This window comes from Pan paniscus, chromosome 12 (genome assembly GCF_029289425.2).
Source record: "Pan paniscus chromosome 12, NHGRI_mPanPan1-v2.0_pri, whole genome shotgun sequence".
Classification (NCBI taxonomy): Eukaryota; Metazoa; Chordata; class Mammalia; order Primates; family Hominidae; genus Pan; species Pan paniscus.
In genome coordinates this window covers 124,831,040-124,851,160 of record NC_073261.2, presented here as the reverse complement: position 1 = coordinate 124,851,160, position 20,121 = coordinate 124,831,040, and the positions used below count along the sequence as shown (strand labels likewise).

The window sequence follows — 20,121 nt, the reverse complement described above, 5'->3', positions numbered from 1 at the left end:
CAGAACCTGGGATAAAGACAGAGCTGGCAAATAAACACACGTGACAGGCACAAACGCTAGATGGTTTGGCTCTCAGGGCATACCGAAAATCAAACCATTTGGAGAAAAAACAAATTGTAAGAATCAAAATGCAGTCACTCAGCAAAGAAACATGAGCACTTACACAGGCTGTATTTCCACCATCCCGGGGTCAGAGACGGTGCCTTCAGCCCCTGACCCTCCCTTCAGCCCTCCCTCCTGACCCATTACAGGCTCCCCAACGAAGGTGCATTCTATATTAGTCCTGTAGTAAGTCAGTCACCACTGCTCAGCTACAGAGAACATCCATCCGCAGGATAATATGAACAGGGGCCAGGAAGAAAACACAACAGGGAAAGCCCACCGTAGGCCAACCACCATCCCTGGTGCAGATCAAAACCTCCCAGCAGGGTGGGGGAGTGGGGTGAGGGATAAAAGTCTACACATTGGATACAGTGTACACCACTCGGGTGATGGGTGCACCCAAATCTCAGAATTCACCACTAAAGAACTTATTCATGTAACCAAACACCACCTGTTCCCCAAAAATCTACTGAAATTTTTTTTAAAAAAAGATTTCTCTAGAAACGTGCCGTAAAAACAATCTAGACAGACACACACAAAAATGCATGCAATCACATTTTGGAAATATTGTTTGCAGGAGCAGAAAAGTAGAAACAAAGAAATGACCCATAATAAAAATTCTGTTAGGCAGATACGGTCATTTCAAACAAATACTGTGTGGTCATTAACAATGATGATGGAGGCCTCTAATTATTGAACAGACACACGATCATAATATATTCCCAGATTTTAAAACCATACAAAGTGCATTATAGAGCAGAACATGTATCATGACCCAATTTTTGAAAATAGATACATGACAGATAAATATTAACAGGTAGACAAATACTGCTACGTACTACACACGCCTGAATGCTTCTGTGTGTGTGCATCTGAGAACAAAGCCCAGCTAATGTTTCTCCTGAATGACAGCAATGTGAGTAATTTGTTTCATTTTGTTCCTGTTTATTTTTAAATTTTTCTAACATGAACATGTGTAACTTGCATAAAAATATTTTTAAAATATGTTGTATAAGAAAGCTGGATGACGCAATTAGTGGGTAAAAGAGCAGGCATCATAATTCTTAGCTTACAGCTTGTGGAGAAAAAGCTGCTGAGCCCTTGTGGCAAACAGGCCTGGCAGATTATACCCCTCTGTGTGCCCAACCAAACTCCACACCTACAAGAGGTGAACAGGGATGGGCAGTTGAGGGGTCCTGGGAGAGAAGGCAGTGGGGCAACTTTCCAAAGCTCTTACAAATTCATACACAACTTTAGAATTGCGCTAAGTAAACAGGAAGAGCCGGGGCTCCTTGGCTAAAGGGCAGCACCGCAGTCAGGCTCAGGGTATGGCGGACAGCCCAGCCACAGGCAGGGGAGGAGGCATGGTTTACATCTGAGTAAAACCACTTAAACATCCAGCTCCTGGTCCCCAGAAGCCAATGATCCAGGCTGAGAACTGGGGATTCCTGCTGGCTTCCTTCTAAGCCTCCACTGGTGACCCATTACTTCTCTAATTACCCAGGGCACATGTGAGGTCAAACCCAAATCTGTCCCATCCCTTAGAGAAAAGTCTTCAGTTAAGCAACTAGATTACAAGCAATCCGGCTGTGACCTACGGTTCCAGTCGCTGAAACCATTCTACCCTTAGCGCAATCATCACACTGGGCCATGATGCATAAACAAACTGCCTTCAATCCCCAAATGATAACAAAATGCTTCCTGTGAGAAGAGGAGGGAGAGAGTTTTAAAACTATCTGTGGTAGTACTTGCTACAGCCCACATTAGAAGCTGGGTTGGGAGGTGGTAAAATCACTGTAAGTCCCAGAACACAGAAGCAAGCAAAGGGAATATCAACATCACAGACCTCTCTGAAAAGTGATAAGCAGGCAGAGCTGCTCCATCCTTCCCAACAGAACACTGTTGAGAGCGCGCGCACACGCACACACACACACACACACACACACACAAATGAACTAGCGAGAGGAAGTTTTAAGAGAGCGAGCAATAATTATGTGCTATTAAACTCTGGGACAGCTATGGCAAAAACTGAGAAGCTCACGGTCCACTTCCACTTCCTGGACATGCAGCTGACCTCCGCATCCCAGCACCCTTGCATCTGGGCTTCCTGGACATGCAGCTGACCTCCGCATCCCAGCACCCTTGCATCTGGGCTTGCTGGACACACAGCTGACCTCCGCATCCCAGCACCCTTGCATCTGGGCTTGCTGGACACGCAGCTGACCTCCGCATCCCAGCACCCTTGCATCTGGGCTTCCTGGACACGCAGCTGACCTCCGCATCCCAGCACCCTTGCATCTGGGTTGAGACGTGTGCTGTCTCTCCAGTGCGCTGGGAGCAGAAACAGCGCATCAGCTCCGAGCAGGTGGGAGCAGAAAGCCTTCACATAACCTCCTCTCTCCCCTTCCGTGACAGCTTCGAGGCCAGGGACGGATGATGGTGGAGCTTCAGGCGGGGCACAGCTGGGATCCTTGGGTCAATGTCAGAGCAAACATCTTCTTACCAAGCCAGACTAAACAGCTTGGCTTGTGACAACTACTCACCTCTGCCTCTGCCAGAAGTGGGCAGCCACAGACGAAATGGAGACAGATCGGCCTGACACATCCCACAGAGCTCAGGCACAAAACACGCAGCTATCCCACGGCTTAGAGCTGAGCCTCCAATGAAGAGCTGCCCAGCCAAGAACATTTGCACAGGGTTTTGTGTGAGTGGGGCAGGAACTCACACTGTTTTAAGGCACTGAGGTTCTGCCATTGTTCAGGACACCAACTAAAGCCGAATGGCCCTGACTAAGGCAACAGCATTCCAAAGACAGATGGAGAACACCAGGATTGAGTCATTTTCATCTTTTCTTAAATTTGAGCTTGGGAATGTGAATGTGGTCATTATTTTATGATGTTATTTATTTTACCACACCTGCTTGCAGAAGAATTCAGAGATGTCTGCTTTAGAACAAGATGGGATTATAGGGGCAAGACTTTCTCTTCTGTCTCAAACAACCAAAAACCAAAAAAACTGACAAAATATATGAAGCAACTGTTTTCAAGTTACTGGGCATCAGCCAACAAAGCACTGATCCGTGTGATGGAAAACAGATGTAGCCAGCAGAAAACGGCCCCAGCTCATTGCCTAAGAGAGAAGACAATGCTGAGAGCCCGGGGAGGCCAGGCGGCAGACCTGGCAGGACAGAGATGGGACGCCTGAGCCCTCCTGGGATAGGGAGAGAAAAGGCCCAGGGGCCTGCAGAGCGTCCAGCACTGAGCTGAGCCCTGAGCTGCACAAACTGCCCACGGCCAGAAAAGAGCCACCCAAATGGAGTAGGGATCACAGGGTCACACACACATGGGGCCAGAAGGATCACAGGGTCACACACACACTGGGCCAGAAGTGAGCAGTGCCGTTCTCATCAGCCAGACTGAAAACCTCATGATTCACAGGCAGTTCGTATGGGACATGGAAGGGCCTTGCCTCAGTTGTTGAGAACGATGAGCCTTAGTAAAGCACTGCTCCAATCCTGCCCAACACATCTTAAAAGCAAGACCTTAAAGAACCAAACTGTTTCCATATAACTGTACCAAGTACAAAGCTCAAGGATAATTATAAGAAAACAAAAATATCCAGTGCTCACCAAAGTGAAATTCCATTGTCTGGAATCTGCTTAAAAAATGATATGACATGAAAGGAAGGATATTACAATCCCTATTGAGAAGATTAAATTATTCAATTAAAACCAACCCAGAGCTGCCACAGATGTTAGAGTTAGCAGATTATTAAAATTGTATTTATTCCACAAGTTCAAAACATCAAGTAGTCATGGAAGGTTTGTTTTTAATACCCGCATTTTCTAGAGGTGAAAATCACAATGTCTGATTTGAAAAATATGTAGAATTAACAGCAAATCAGACATTGAGAAAGAAAGACTTGTTACTTTCAAGACAAAAAATAGAAACTACCCAAAATGAAACACATAGAGAAAAACGCACAGTAACAAAAAATTAAGCAATGGATGAGAGAGCTGTGGCCTAATACACGTATAACTGGAATCTTCAAAAAGAGGAGACAAAGATGGGGACAGAAAACATATCTGAAGATGAAACACCCCCAGATTTTCCAAATTTGAAGAAATCTGTAAACCCACAGGTCCAAAAATTTAAAAATAAAATTAAATAAAAAATTAAAATCAAAATTTAAAAACCCAAGCACAAAAAACACAGAGAAAACCACACCAAGGCATATCATAATCCAGTTGCTCAACACCAGGGATAAGGAGAAAATCTTAAAAGCAGCCAGAAACACACAGACGTTCTACTGACACGATATGGGTGTCAGTAGATTCCTCATGGGAAACAACGTGAGAGGACATTTTTAAAGCGGTGTCGGCTGGGCGCAGTGTGGCTCACGCATATAATCCCAGCACTTTGGGAGGCCGAGGCGGGTGAATCACCTGTAGTCAGGAGTTCGAGACCAGCATGGCCAACATGGTGAAATCCCGTTTCTACTAAAAATACAAAAATTAGCCAGGTGTGGCGGTGCGCGCCTGTAATCCCAGCTACTGAGGAGGCTGAGGCAGGAGAATCGCTTGAACCTGGGAGGCGGAGGCTGCAGTGAGCTGAGATGGTGCCACTGTACTCCACCCTGGGCAACAGAGCAAGATTCTGTGTCAAATGACAAAAAAAAAAAAAAAAGCAGTGTCAGAGAAAATCACCAACTCAGAATATTACTCAGCAAAATATCATTCAAAAATTAAGGCAAGGTAAAGCACTTTTTAAACATCCAAAAGCTAAAGGAATCGATTACCAATAGAGCTGCACTATAAGACATTTTTTTTAGAGCTCCTGAAGTAAAAGGACTGAAATATGAACCTACGCAGAGGAATAAGCAGCACTGGAAAGAATAAAAACATGTCTCTGTTTATCTAAATCTCTAAAAAGATAACTGACAGCTTAAATGAAATAACAGAAGTACAGTGTGGAGTTTATAACATATGTACAAATAAAATGTAGGACAACAATATCACAAAAATTGGGGCCAGAGAGAAATATACCGCTTGGATATTTCAGGTTTGGGCCCAGATCACTGAAATAAGTTAAAAATTGCAAAAAAGTTATTCACATGAATGTTTTGGTCTCCCAGTACCTATAAAAGTTCTATTTTCACTATAATATAGCTGATTAACTATGCAGTAGCATTACATCTAAAAAATATACATACTTTAAAAAATATTTTATTGCTAAAAAAATTTTATAAAACACCTGAGCCTTCAGAGAGTTTTCTTCTTTTGGCTGGTAGAGAACCTTGCTTTTATGTTGCTGGCTGCTGACAGATCAGGGTGGTGGCTGCTGAAGGCTGGGGTAGCTGCAGCAATTTCTGAAAATAAGACAACAATGATGTTTGCCATATCTATTGGCTCTTCCTTTCCCAAAAGGTTTCTCTGTAGTATGTGATGCTGTTTCATAGCTTTTTATCCACAGTAGAACTTCTTTCAAAATTGAAGTCAATCGGCCAGGCATGGTGGCTCACACCTCTAATCCCAGCACTTTGGGAGGCCGAGGCAGGCGGATCACGAGGTCAAGAGACTGAGACTGTTCTGGCCAACATGATGAAACCCCGTCTCTCCTAAAAATACAAAAATTAGCTGGGCATGGTGGCACGTGGCTGTAATCTCAGCTACTTGGGAGGCTGAAGCAGGAAAATCACTTGAACCTGGGAGGCGGAGGTTGCAGTGAGGCAAGATTGTGCCACTGCACTCCAGCCTGGCAACAGAGTGAGACTCCATCTCTCAATAAATAAATAAATAAAAATAAAGGCTCACATTTACCTATCCTATAAAAATTGGAGTCAAACCCTGCTACTGCTTTATCCACTAGGTTTAGGGAATATTCTAGATCCTGTGTTGTCATTTCAACAATGTTCACAGCATCTTCACCAGGAGTAGAATTCATCTCAAGAAGCCACTTTTTATGCTCATCCATAGACACAACTCCCCCTCTGTTCTAGTTTATCATGAAGTTGTAGCAATTCTCTCATATCTTCAGACTCCATTTCTAATTCTAGCTCTCTTGCTATTTCCACCACATCTGCTGTGACTTTCTCCACGAAGTCTCTGAACCCCTCAAAGCCATCCATGAGGGTTGGAATCAACTTCTTCTAAACTCCTGTACATGTTGATGTTTTGACCCCCCCATGAATCAAAAATGTTCTTAATGGCATCTAAAATGATGACTCCTTTCCAGAAGGTTTTCAATTGACTTTGCCCAGTTTAATCAGAGAAATCACTATCTATAGCAGTTACAGTATTATGGAATGAATTTATTAAATAATAAGACTTGAAAGTCAAAATTAGTCCCTAATTCATGGGCTGCAGAATAGATGTTTTGTGTTAGCAGCCATGAAAACAACATTAATCCCCTTGCATTCTCCATCAGAGCTCTTGGGTGATGAGATGCATTGTAAACGAGCAGCAGTATTTTGAAAATAATCTTTTTTTCTGAGCAGTAGGTCTCAACAGTGAGCTTAAAATATTCAGAGAACCATGCGGCAAACAAATATGCTGTCATCCAGGCCTTGTTTTTCCATTGGTAGAGCAGAAACACAGTAGATTTGGCAGGGTCCTTAAGACCCTAGGGTTGGGGAATGGTAAATGAGCACTGGCTTCAGTTTAAAGTCACCAGCTGCATTAGCTCCTACCAAGAGTTCACCCTGTCCTTTGAAGCTTTGAAGCCAGGCAATGACTTCTCCTCTCTAGCTATGGAAGTCCTAGATGGCATCTTCTTCCCATAGAAGGCTGCTTTGTCCACATTAAAAATCTGTTGTTGAATGTGGCCACCTTAATCACTGATACTAGCTAGAACTTCTGGAGAACTTGCTGCAGCTTCTCTATCAGCATTTGCTGCTTCACCTTGCACTTTTATCTTATGCAGTTGGCTTCTTTCCTTAAACCTCATGAACCAATCTCTGCTAGCTCCAAACTTTCCTTCTGCAGCTTCCTTAACTCTCTGCCTTTACAGAAATGAAGAGAGTTAGGGCCTTGCTCTGGATCAAACTTTGGCTGAGTGGAATGTTGTGGCTGGTTTGCTCTTCTTCCCAAACCACTAAAACTTCCTCCATAAACTAACTGATACAAGAGACCTAGCTTTTGACTTATCTCAGCTTTTGACTGAGATAAGCCTTCCTCACTAAGCTTAACCATTTATAGCTTTTGATTTAAAGTAAGGGACATGCAACTCTTCCTTTCACTAGTACACTGAAAGGCCACTGTAGGGTTATCAACTGGCCTGATTTCAATACTGCTGTGTCTCAGGGAATAAGGCCTGGAAAGGGAGAAGAGATGGAGGGACAGCCAGTCAGTGGACAGTCAGAACACACACAACATTTAGATTAAGTTTGTAGTCTTACATGGGTGTGGTTTATAATACCCCAAAACAATTACAATAGTAACATAAAAGATCACTGATTACAAGCCAGCCACATGGCTCACAGCTGTAATCCCAGGGCTTCAAGAGGCCAAGCTGGGAGGACTGCTTGAAGCCAGGAGTTGAAGACCAGCCTGGGCAAATAGCAAGACTCCATCTCCACAAAATAAAAAATTAAAAATAAATTTAAAAAAAAATCCAGGCATGGGGGCACGTGCCTATAGTCCCAGCTACTCAGGAGTAGCTAAAAGTAGGAGGCTAAGGCAGGAGGATTACTTGCACCTTGGAGGCGGATGTCAAAACTCAGCAAGCCTACTTTAAGTATGTGCCCTTTTAAAATGTCAATTATGTCTGATAAGAGTTTTGTTATCTCATGTGGACAAAGGTCAAATCGGGTAACAGTCACTGGTCAAGCCTCTCCTTCTGATTTAACTGTAGAACAAAAGACAGATGCTCCCAAAGGCTCCTCCTAAAGCCTCCAAAGCTCTGCAGGGCTCAGCACACAACAGCCCGGTAGGACAGAGGGTGTGGGGCTGACCGCAGCCTGCTTTCCCGTAAACACCCTGCCCTGGTGCTCCGGGCTGCTCAGATGTGCAGGGCATCTGGACAGGAGCAGGGCATGAACCCTGCTTTCCATGGGCAGATGACGCAGGAGGCAGTCAGATCTGGAATAAACAAGACACCAGAACACCCAAGGCCCTCGGACGCCCGGAGGACGGCTGCCATTCTTCACCTCGGGCCTCCGGGCTAGTCTCCTTGGAGGTCTGTGTCTCCCATCCTCTTAGCTTGAAACAGGAGGGAAAGCAACATCCTCCAGAATAAAGAAACCAATGAACACAGCAGTGATGACTGATCTCGTATCTACGCCAGGATAATCTAACCCATGAAACAGCGGACAGTCTACTCATGGTTTTTGCCAGCTTCAGTTTATATTGCATGAGTAATCATTCCACTGAGACATCTTTTAGATTTACTATTTTGCTGTGGCCTTTTGGATCTGAAGAGAAATTAGATGGGGAAAAACATAATGCCTATTTTTTTCTTTTTTTTTTGAGATGGAGTCTTGCTCTGTCCCCCAAGCTGGAGTTCAGTGGCATGATCTCAACTCACTGCAACAACCTCTGCCTCCCAGGTTCAAGTGATTCTCCTACCTCAGCCTCCCGATAGCTGGAACTACAGATGTGAGCCACCACGCCCGGCTAATTTTTGTATTTTTAGTAGAGATGGGGTTTTGCCATGTTGGGCAGGCTGGTCTTGAACTCCTGACCTCAGGTGATCTGCCCTCCTCAGCCTCCCAAAGTGCTGGGATTACAGGTGTGAGCCTCCATGCCCCCCTTAATGCCTATTTTTCAAAATAAACTTTAAAACAAAGAAAACAAAAATTACTAGTGTTATGAATTTAGAAAAATATCTATCAACCAGTTGTATTACTTTAGCATCAAAAGAAGCATGCAGCCACCCACTAACATATGTGTGCTAAGTCACATGCAGGTGGTCTGGCAGCAGGCAGAGTTTAACAATTCAACCATCCAGCCTTGATCCTGGGGAGCTACTGGCCCACATAGAGAGATACCACTAACATATAAAATGTCCCGATCGGCTATTTAAGCATCAAACATGGTAAAGTTTGTCTTCTCTTAAATTGAATTCCCTCAAAAAAGGTACTTTTAAATAAATCACATTTTCTTCTGAACGCCAAAAGCATATGGAACTATCACTATTAAAATAATTAGTAAACCTGGGCGTTGGGAAGTACGAGAGAGCTCACATGTTTGTCACTAAAGACCAGAGGCCAGCATTAGCTTCTCAGCTCCAGACCCTGAGTAGGAGCGGGGAAGATCTCTGTACTCCTGAGAGATCACTCGATTCCCAGCCCTGAGTTCCCCTCCCAGAGCACTGATGTGGGCCGGGCAGGACTGCATGCATTTGCATCTATTTTAGCTTCTTACTGTCAAGCGCAAAGGAAAAACACCTGGATTCTCCAATCAGAAAGGTATTTATCTCATAATAAGCCAATGGGAATCAGCATAATGCAAGTTGATCTTCAAACTTTTTTTTTTTTTTTTTTGAGACTAGGTCTCGCTCTGTCACCCAGGCTGCAGTGCAGTGGCATGATCCCATCTCACTACAACCTCCGCCTCCCAGGCTCAAGCGATTCTCATGCCTCAGCCTCCCGAGTAGCTGTGACCACAGGTGTGCACCACCAGGCCCAGCTAATTGTATTTCTGGTAGAGAAGGGGTTTCGCCATGTAGCTCAGGCTGGCCTTCGAACTCCCGAGCTCAGGCAATCTGCCCGCCTTGGCCTCCCAAAGTGCTGGGATTACAGCCATCAGCCACCACACCCAGCCTGATCTTCCAACTCTTACCTAGCTTTGAGATTCATGACATCTGCCCTGCAGACTGGAATTTTGTCTTTGTTCTGTTTACATATTTAATTTCGAACCCTGGATCTGTGCCACGGAGGCTCCTGCCCGGACAATGCAACACTCACTTCGCTTAAAAAGGCCCAAGTTTTACCCCAGGTAAGGGGTCCTCATCAGCTTCTGGCCAGTGTGTTCCCGGAAGATCAGATGCCTTCCATGGCCCCAGAAGGTAGTCATGCGCTCCAGACCCAGTGGCAAGGCCTCCTGTCCACTCATGGACGTCTTGAAAACTGGCGTGCCACACAGACCATCTGGTCCATTAAGACAATTCCCCAAACTTCTGCTTGTGCACTGAGTCACACATTCTCTTTTCACCGGACTTAGCTCTGTCGGAAGGGAACTATACAGCTGCCAATCATCAGCAACTAGGGAAACTGAGTCAGAACAACAGAGAAGCAAGCCAAGTCACCCACGCTGGGGAGAAAACGATAGAATATCACAGCATGTCGACCCTGGATCAAGCCACGCTTGAAGCTGGAGCTGCCCCTGGATTCAGAGTCATAGAGAAGGGTATGCTTTCTTTTTACAACTATTTCCTTGACATATGAAAAAACACAGAGGAGGAAGGCAAGTTCTAACAATAGAAGAGCTCAATTACTCTGACTTCCTAACAAGAGAAAGCACTTTCCAGACACGTGGCACTCATGTAGTCACATACTAGTTTTCAAAGGTTAAAGTCATGGTGAGAGCCTAAGGGCCTCACATACTCCCTGGATGGCAAACTGGACATCCCAGGAAAGGTCCCAACACACACTGTCTTGGGGATGGGCCCTCTCTAAGCTTATTTTGAACACTGAAGATTTTCCTCTTCTGGCCACAGAACACAGAGAGCTCTGAAGATCAGCCGCCTCCCAGGCTCCCACGCTGAGAAAATGTTTGGTCCGCCCACCACCTTGCAAAGATAAATTATCAACATCTAAATGTTTTAAGTATCTCTATGGTACTTTTCAAATGTATTTGCGTGGCAATAATAAAGTCTTTGACTCTGTTGTGCCAACAAACATGAGCATCATCTGTTCTATGGAAGGCAAACACTGACACTAGCACCTGCAGGACTGTCCCAGCAGACGCATCTGCACATCCCGCATAGGGCGGAGAAGCCCCAGGCTCCCACTCACACCCGGGACCACTGCAGTCTCCTGCCCAAAGGAGGAGAGGCCTGGCGTCCCGGGACTGCGGGTGCTCCCAGAAGACGCAGTCAGATGTGAGGGAACTTCCCGGGAGCAGGAGGGTGCAGAGGAGGAGGAGGGTATGGGAAGTGCTGAGGGTGGACAGCCAGGGAGTCCCCGGCAGGCGGGCCCCTCTGCAGCACCAGCCAGCCGGCTCCCTGAGCGCCAGGCAACAAACACCCTGTGACCTCTATCTGCGTGTGAGGAGGAGAGGTCCCCTCCGAAAGGCAGCCAGTTCTCCAAGGGAGGTCAGGGAAGCTCCAAGGATGAACCTCGGGACCCATGTGACTCACTCAGGGGACGCAGTCTCCTAGACACAGGAAGTCAGTTAAAAGGCCCAAACACCCACTCCCACCTATGGACTATGAGCCCATAGACTCCCAGAGCCCCCAGAGGGCCTGGGGGGCCTGCAGGCGGGAGGAGACCCACAGAGCAGCAACACTGGAACCTTCTGCTCATGTGAACACGGGCCGGGAGGTGGGCTGGTCCACTCAGTCCAGACCACCAAGAGTGCAGGGTCCCAAGCACTCTGCGCCCTTTCCCCATCCCCCGTCCCACCAGGACTGCACACACCTGGGGTCATCTTACCACTCCCAGGAAGCCCCCTGTCTCTCTGGGGGCCCCACTGGACTGGGGATTCCATGAGGGCAAGATTCCGGTCTCGTTTTCTGTGGGTGGCCCAACACACAGCACACGGCGTGGGCCTAATACCCAGCAGATGGTGAGAAAAACTGAGAATGAGGAGCAGCTGTCTGGAGATTCTGCAGGAGAGGAGGCCCCGCCCTGGCTGCCATGGCGCCTGCCTGTGGTTTCTCTGCAATGCGACCTCCCTGAGCCCACCCCAAGCTCCACATGCCCAGACCCCTCCAATGTCAGGGTTTCTGTCACAGAACTGCAGTTTGGGACAACTCATGGCTTTGCAGCGGCCTGGACTGTGGTGAGGATGTTAGTTTGGATGAATCCATGACCATAGCCTCAACCGTAGCGGCTCCAGGGAAGAGAGGAAGGCAGGACAGGAGGAGGGCGTGGAGGGCCTAGCTCCAGTGTGTCCAGCCAGCACCCTAGCGGCGTGACCGTGATGAAGAATGTTTCAAATGTGACCTCCCCAAAAAGGCTGGGGTTGAGAGGAGGAAAGGAAGGGGCGTACAACGGCATACTTTATCTTTAATACTAGCTTTGAACTACCATTGTGATGAACTTCTATTGTGTTGGGTACAGAATGATTCTGTATTCAAAAACCAACCATTTCTACACAGCTGAACTAAGTAAGGCCTCCAGAGGGGAGGCGCTCTGCAGGAGACCCAGCAGCAAGGCCAAACCGCCGACCGAGCAGCACAGGGCACGGGCTCCTGCCATTCCAGGAGACCCAGCAGCAAGGCCAAACCGCCGACCGAGCAGCACAGGGCGCGGGCTCCTGCCATTCCAGAGCTCCCTTCACACTTGCAGCTGAGGGAGCTCAAAGGTCGATCCAAACTGAGTCATGGATGGGCTTATTCCACCGTTTTCCAAAGCCCCCAAGCCACAAATCAAACAACCCAGTATCAGACCCGCTTAAACACACTCCTGGAGCATTTGAGGGGAAGGAGCAATAAGAAGTTTTCCAATGGCTCTGATTTAATCTTTTGGGGGACTGGGATGGAGGTGAGTCTCTAAAAGCAAAGGGACGGTGTGATGGTTGGATGAGCCAACTAACTTTGGGGCAGGTTTTTTTTTTAAATTTTCATATATAGTATATTCCCAATTTCTACCAAAAAATTTTAATAGAAAATAATCACATATACATGAGAGCACAGTCCTGGGAGAAAGCTGAAAGTGGACATGAAATGTTGCTTCACGTGTAGCATGTATCATGTAGAACTGTGTCATCTCAAGCAACAGCCTACCAGACCATGCCCCCCAGAAACCCCTCAACGGGATATCCCCGCAGAATAGGTCTCCCTCTTCCCTCAGTCCCTGCCTCCCCAGGCTGCACTCGCTAGCGCTCGCTCATGACACCTGTCCACTGTGCCTAGGTCCGCACAGCTACACCCTCACGTTCTCCCAGGGGACACGGGACTTGCTAAAAATCACCCGGCTGGAATGCATCCAGCCAGGACTCCATTCTGGCCACCAGCGCTACGCTCCTCCTCTTGGCCACAGGAATAGCGTCAGGAGCTGCGCTTCTCTCCCAGAGCCTTCTGTTTCCACCGCCAGAAAATGGGTATGTTCATTTCTCCAGTAAAGTGTTTAGTTCTATAAGGGATTCGATCAACTTAACAGCTACCAGTCTACCTGCCTCACAGAATCAACGTGACTCAACAGCGACATTTCGAAGTATCACTGAAGACTGCAAAAACCCATGAAAGTGTAAGATAGAAATGGATGCAAATGTACCCTTTGAGGAAGTGTTGTGCGAGTGGACGATGATGTCACCCGTCTACTCTCAGCTCCTTTTTCAAATTCGGTGAGGTGTTTGTGGACGAGCACACCATGCAAAGCGGAGCAGAGGACCCCATGTGTGTCCTACGACACTTATTTTAACATGTTATTTTCAACAAGCAATTAATATTCCGGGGCAAAACATACCACAAGCTTTATGAAACTGACCAGATGGGAAAAATCTTTGAGGTGACATTTTTCCACTGGCTCAGCAAGAATTACATTATCCAGACCCAGGGAAACCTCACCCGGCTCCATTCTAAAAGTCCACTGCTGTTGAGTGAGATGCCCCCGAGTCGTCCGGCCTGAGCTGACCATTCACCGGCTCTGGAAAGAAAGCCTTGGTCTCTCTGCGGAGGAACAATTTCCCAGGCGGAGAGGAACTCGCGCCCCCGCCCCGCCCCAGGGCCTCCAGGAAGCGGCCTGCAAACTCGGCGACCCCTGGGAGCCGTGGTCTGTCCCAGCACTTTGTTTCGGAGGTAAGCGCACTGGCCGCCCACTTCCTGAATTGTTCACTCAATTTTTTTACAACTTTTGCAGACTCTTTGCTGGTGCCAAAAAGTCCTCTGGCTCAGCTAAGAAACGTGAAAACTATTTTTGGCATGCAGAAAAGTCGCTACAGGACTAAATTAGAGTCGGCGCCTGAAACGCAGCCCGCGTTCACAGATCCCGAAAATGTTGAATCCGACTCGCTTCAGAACATAGGAGGCCTGCAGCGAACTCTGGCGGCATCTCGGTACCTGGAGCCGCGGGGCGGAGGGATGGGGATTCCTGCTGTGGAGACCGTGACGCGGGACGGCCCGCAGGACAGGGTGTCAACCCCAACGCAACGCATCCGGTTAAACGTTTAGCGCAACTGCGAACACGCTCGCGTGGATTAGAAGCGAAAGAAGAGAAATGCCCGAGGCAGAAACCCGCTCTGAGTCCCGGCTCCATCTAGACCCGGGCTGCCCCGAGTCTACAGCGCGGCCCCTCTCGGGAACCCCGGCCGCCCGGCTCGCTCGGGGCGCAGGAAAAGCCCCTGAGAAGCGCGGGGCCCCCAGGACACCCCAGGAGAGGACGCTCCGGGCAGATGCGGGGGCACTGGGAGCGGGGGCGCCGCGGCTGCGGGAACTGAGGCTCCTCTGGGGAGGCTTCCCCGGCGCGGGGGGATGGGGTGGGCACTGCGCTCCAAGGGGCGGGGGAGGGGGACAGGGCGGAGGCTGGGGGAGGAGAAGGGAGGAGGAGGGGAAGGGAGGAGGAGGAAGGGGGGAGGAGTAAGAGGAGCGGAGGAGGGGAGCGAACAGGACGAGGAACGGGGCGGAGGGGGCTGGGAGGACGGAGGGGGCTGCGCCGCGCTCGGGGAGCGGAGGGGGACCAAGGGGTCCTGAGCGGGGGAAAGGTGAGCGGAGGAGGGGCCGCGAACCAGGGGGAAGCGGGAAGCCGGCGGAGCAGGAGAGGGGGCGGCGGGAGGCGAGCGGAGGGAGCCCCGGCAGCTCCAACAACTTCCCCGTCCTGCGGGGATTCCGAGTTCCGAACAAAGGCGGCTACGAAGGCCGCGCGCACAGCGCTCTGGTCCGCCCCTCGGCGTCTCCCGCAGGGCGGACAAAGGCCCAGCGGGTCCCCGCGCCCTGCTCCCCCCACGTCCCCCTTCGGAGGTTCGCTTCTGCGTCCCGAGTCCCCAGGCCCCCCGCGCGCCCGATGCCCCCTCCACCCTCCGCGCCCCCCACCTCCGATCACCCCTGCGCTCCCGGATCTCCACGAAGCCCCGGACCCCGCGCCCCCGGCGTCCCCCGCGGCACTCACAGGATGGAGGTCTGCGGCGCCACGGCGGGCACGGCCTCCAGCAGCAGATGCATGCAGCGCACGGTGGTGCGGAAGCACAGGCAGCGGCTCGGACACCCTGCGCCCGGCTTCTGGGCCACCACGGCCAGCGTCCCCCAGGCGCAGAACAGCACGAGCGCCAACAGGCAGCGGCGCCCGGGGCCCCTGGAGCGCTTGGCCATGGCCGACGGCGCGGACGGACGCTCGGACGCACGGAGCCACCACGGCCGGCTCCCGACTGCGCCCGCCCGGCCGCGGCCCACGTCCCAGCTGTGCGCGGGGGGCGGGGGGCGCCAGCTGTGCACATGCGCGAGGCTCCTCCCGGCCCCTCTGAATCCCCGAGGGCGGGGCGGGGCGAGAACCCGGGGCCCCAGCGTCCGGCCCGAGCGCCCTCATCCTGGTGGGGCGGCCCGCATGGCCAAGGCGAGCGCTCGGGGGCGCGGAGGAGAGCATTGGCACCCCTGATTCTGCGCTCGAGACTCGGGGCTCGGGACCCTGGGGCCTACGCGAAGCTTCTCCACTTCTCTTACCTGTGGTTTCTGCCTGCGCTCACTACGGGTTTTTTAGTTGGCGCCTTGCTGTTTGTAACACTTTTAGAGCGCTTGCTCTGATCCGGGCACGATTCCAGGCGCGCAGGCGCGCTCCTCTCTTTCTCCCTCTCCCTACCCGCAACCACGTAGGAAATTATTTAACGTTCAAAAAAGCCCCTCATTCCTTTTGAGGAAACTGAGGCCCAAGCCCCAAAGCGCACAGCAAGGGAGTCTGCGGGAGGATTAGACCCAGGCGGTCCGGCTCCCCGGGGCCTGTCAGCCACCTGCTCTCTGCCGGCCGCCTGGCTCAGCACAGTTGGGAAAACGAAAGGTCCTGTGCGGGAGTCCTCGGCGCGGCGCAGTGCAGCCCCCGGGATTCTCGCGGCCTTCAGTGCGTGCCCTCCTGGGACAGCCCTAGGAGGAGACCCAGGGAACCCCCCCACGTCGGGTGTGTCTAGAGACAGCAGAAGACTTTGAAAAGGAGGGAAGACACTGCGTGAGATACGCACAAAGGTGGCGTTCTCACATAGTTCATACATTCTCTCCAATCATCTCACAAGGACCCAGTCTGAATTTCACAGATAAGGAAGGTGAGGCCAAGTTGTTGAACCCAGGCCACAGGGTGACGGTGCCAGATTCAGGGGCACAGCATGGGCGTGTTCCCGTCGCAAACCCCGAGTCTCAGCTGTGTCCCCGTGCTGGTGTTCTAGCCTGAGCTGCGTTTGAAAGCAGCCTGGAATGGGATTGGTGGGTAATAGGCTAGTTTCCTGTTGCTATGTTAAAACACAAAAGCAACTACCACGAGACATAGCCCGGAGGTCACAGGTGCATTGCTGACCACGGGGCACCATCTGAGGACTGGACTCCCGAGGCTGCTGGCAGGGGGTTCCAGTTCCTTGCCGTGTGGGTCTCCATGGCCTGCACACTGGACATGGCCTGATGCCTCCCAGAGCAGGTATTAGAAGAAAGAGGAAGAGAATGAGAGTACAACACAGAAGCCAGGGTGAAACCTAACCCAGCCTTGGAACTGGCCCCGCATCACACCTGCGGGGTGCATCCTCAGAGGTCGGTGGCTCCCGCTGACATTCCAGATGCCATCTTTCCTGCAGGATTTTATCCACCCTCTACAGTGGATGCAGCTCACACTCCGGATTCCATTTCTCCTGCAGGATCCTATTCACACACTCCGGTGGGCCCAGCTCACACTTCAGACAACATCTCTCCTGCAGGATACTATCCACACACAGAAGTGGGTCCAGCTCACACTGCAGACATCTCTCCTGCAGGATGCTATCCACACACTCGAGTGGGTCCAGCTCACACTCTAGACACCATCTCTCCTGCAAGATCCTATCCACACACAGAAGTGGGTCCAGTTCACACTGCAGATGCCATCTCTCCTACAAGGTTCCATCCACACACAGAAGTGGGTCCAGCTCACACTGCAGATGCCATCTCTCCTACAGGATTCTATCCCCATACTTCAGTCTCCAGATGTTATCTCTCCTGTAGGGTCCTATGTACACATTCCAGGGGTTCAGTTCACATTGCAGACACCATCTCTCCTGCAGGATACTATCCACACACAGAAGTGGGTCCAGCTCACACTGCAGACATCTCTCCTGCAAGATCCTATTCACACATTCCAGTGACTCCAGTTCACACTGTAGATGCCAAAACTTATGCAGGATTCTGTGCACACACACTAGTGGTGCATTTCACACTCCGGATGCCGTATCTTCTGCAGAATCCTGTCCACACATTTCAGTGGGTCCAGTTCACGCTCTACATGTGCTCTCTCCTGCGGGCTCCTATCCACACACTCCGGAGGTGCCATTCACACTCTAGATGCCATCTGTCCTGCAGGATGATGTCCACACCCTCCAGTGGGTCCAGTTCACACTCTAGAGGACATCACTTTTGCAGGATCCTCTCTACACATTCCACTGGTGCCATTCACACCACAGATGCTGTCTCTTTGCAGAGTCCTATCCACATGCCCCAGGGCTGCAGCTCACACTGCAGACACCATCACCCCGCAGTATCCTATCCACACACCTCAGTGGGTCCCATTCACACTCCAGAGGCTATCACTTTTGCAGGATCCTATACACACACTTTAATGGGGCCAGCTCACAGTCCAGAAGCCGTTACTCCAGCATGATTCTAGCTACACACCCCAGTGGCCCAGTTTACACTGCAGATGCCTTGTCTTCTGCAGGATCCTCTCCAGGCACAACAGTGGGTCCAGTTCACACTCCAGTTGCCATCTCTCCTGCAGGACCCTACCCATACACTCAAGTGGGTCCAGTTCACACTCCAAATGCCATCCACCTGCAGCATCCCAACCTCTCACTCAAGTGGGTGCAGTTCACAGTCCAGTTGCCATCTCTCCTGCAGGACCCTACCCACACACTACAGTGCTCCACTTCACACAGCAGACATCATCACTGCTGAAGGCTGCTGTCCACACAGTCCTGTGAATGCAGTGCTCACTCCACATGCCATCACTCTTGCAGGATCCTACCCACACACTCCAGGCAGTCCAGATCACACTGCAGATGTCATCACTCCTGCAAGATGCTATCCATACATTCCAGTGGGTTCGGTTCACACTGCAGATGCCATCTCTCCTCAAAGATCATGTCTACACATAGCAGTGGTTGAGTTTGGGTCCCACCCAAAGATTCCAGTGGGTCCGCTTCCCACTGCACACGCCATCTCACCTGCAGGATTCTCTCCATACACTCCACTCAGTCCAGTTTACATTCTACATGTCGTCTCTCCTGCAAGATTCTATCCACACACTCGAGTAGGTCCAGCTGAAACTCCATATGCCATCGCCCCTGCGGGATCCTGCGCACACTCTCCAGTGGGTTCAGATTAGACTCCGGGTGCCATCGCCCCTGCGGGATCCTGCGCACACATTCGAGTGGGTTTAGTTCAGATTCCGATGCCATCACCCCTGCAGGGTCCTGTCCACGCACTCCAGAGGATTCATTTCAGACTCCGGGTGCCATCGCCCCTGCGGGATCCTGTGCACACACTCCAGTGGGTTCAGATTAGACTCCGGGTGCCATCACCCCTGCAGGATCCTGTGCACACACTCCAGTGGGTTCAGCCATCACCCCGCAGGATCCTGTGCACACACGCCAGTGGGTTCAGCCATCACCCCACAGGGTCCTGTGCACACACACCAGTGGGTCCAGATGCAGATGCCATCACTCCTCCTGGATCCTCTCCACACCCTCCTGTTGTTCCAGCTCACACTGGACGCCATCTCTCCTGCTGGATTCCATCCATAGATGCTCTTGCATCCAGCACATGCCACAGCAGAGCATCAACTGGGAGCGTAAGGAACATGAGACAGAACCACTGGGGACCATCTTAGAGGCTGCCTACCACGTGTCACTCTTGAGTTTGTGTAGAACAGGGATGCTTGCGAGAATGCTTCTTCTGTATTTCCATAATGGCAGAATGCTGGGTGGGAGCTGCAAACATTATATTCAGCAGAGGAGGAGACAGAGTCCTAGGCAGACTTCAGTACAGTCCTGCTGTTAAGTACCTGGAGCTAGAGCAGACCCCACAGTTTACAGATGTGGATGGACCTCAGTAAGGCTGCCCTCACTTTAATACTACCTGTGTGTCCAGGGGTCCCCAGGCCATCCACACTTCTGACTGGTTACAGATTCATAGGTTTCTGAGACCCCCTCCAGCTACATCTCCTGCTGGAACCACCCACACAACAGATGAAAGTGCTGTGGTTACAAATACAGCTGTATTATAATTGATACCAATCTGAACCTCCAAATGAAATACATCAGGTGAGGTCAGGGAGGGTCCCAAATGCAGAGCCTCTGTGCCTGGCCTGTGGGATCAGGGCCCATCACCACCCGGCACAGGGACATGATCACCAACAGGGAAGCTCTACTGAGCTTTGGTGTCCAGAGTTTTCACCAGGGTTTTATGGCTCAAGCAGGACTGATGACGCACTGTCCATGGGGTTGAACTCTCCAGGGAGGTCAGGCTGACAGCACAAGGCCCAAACACTTCACCCTACAATCGCATGGTCAGTCCTAGTGATCAGACTCCATCCTGTGTTCCTTCATCAGCGTCAGCTCAGACATGGCTGGGAGCTCATCATGAATACACACACTCCTGTCCCTGGGGAAATTCCAAGGGCTTTGGAAGCTCTGTCCCAGGAACCTGAGGAAAAGACCCAATTCCTTCTCAAACACACAAACTTTACATGGATACTCGTGTT

General features: G+C 50.6%; 1 protein-coding gene across 2 annotated transcripts in view; it reads right to left on the bottom strand.

Moving 5' to 3' along the window:
• The window catches only part of PXDN (peroxidasin), a 115,423-nt gene extending 99,745 nt beyond the window's left edge, over positions 1-15,678 (bottom strand). The window contains exon 1 of one of the 2 annotated variants that reach the window (XM_008959512.5): positions 15,310-15,678. In XM_008959512.5, the coding sequence (XP_008957760.3) occupies positions 15,310-15,509 (200 nt within the window). In that variant the 5' untranslated portion in view covers positions 15,510-15,678. The remainder of the gene's footprint in view (positions 1-15,309) is intronic. The other variant, XM_003807406.6, reaches the window with a different exon arrangement.
• Positions 15,679-20,121: the final 4,443 nt, after the last annotated feature.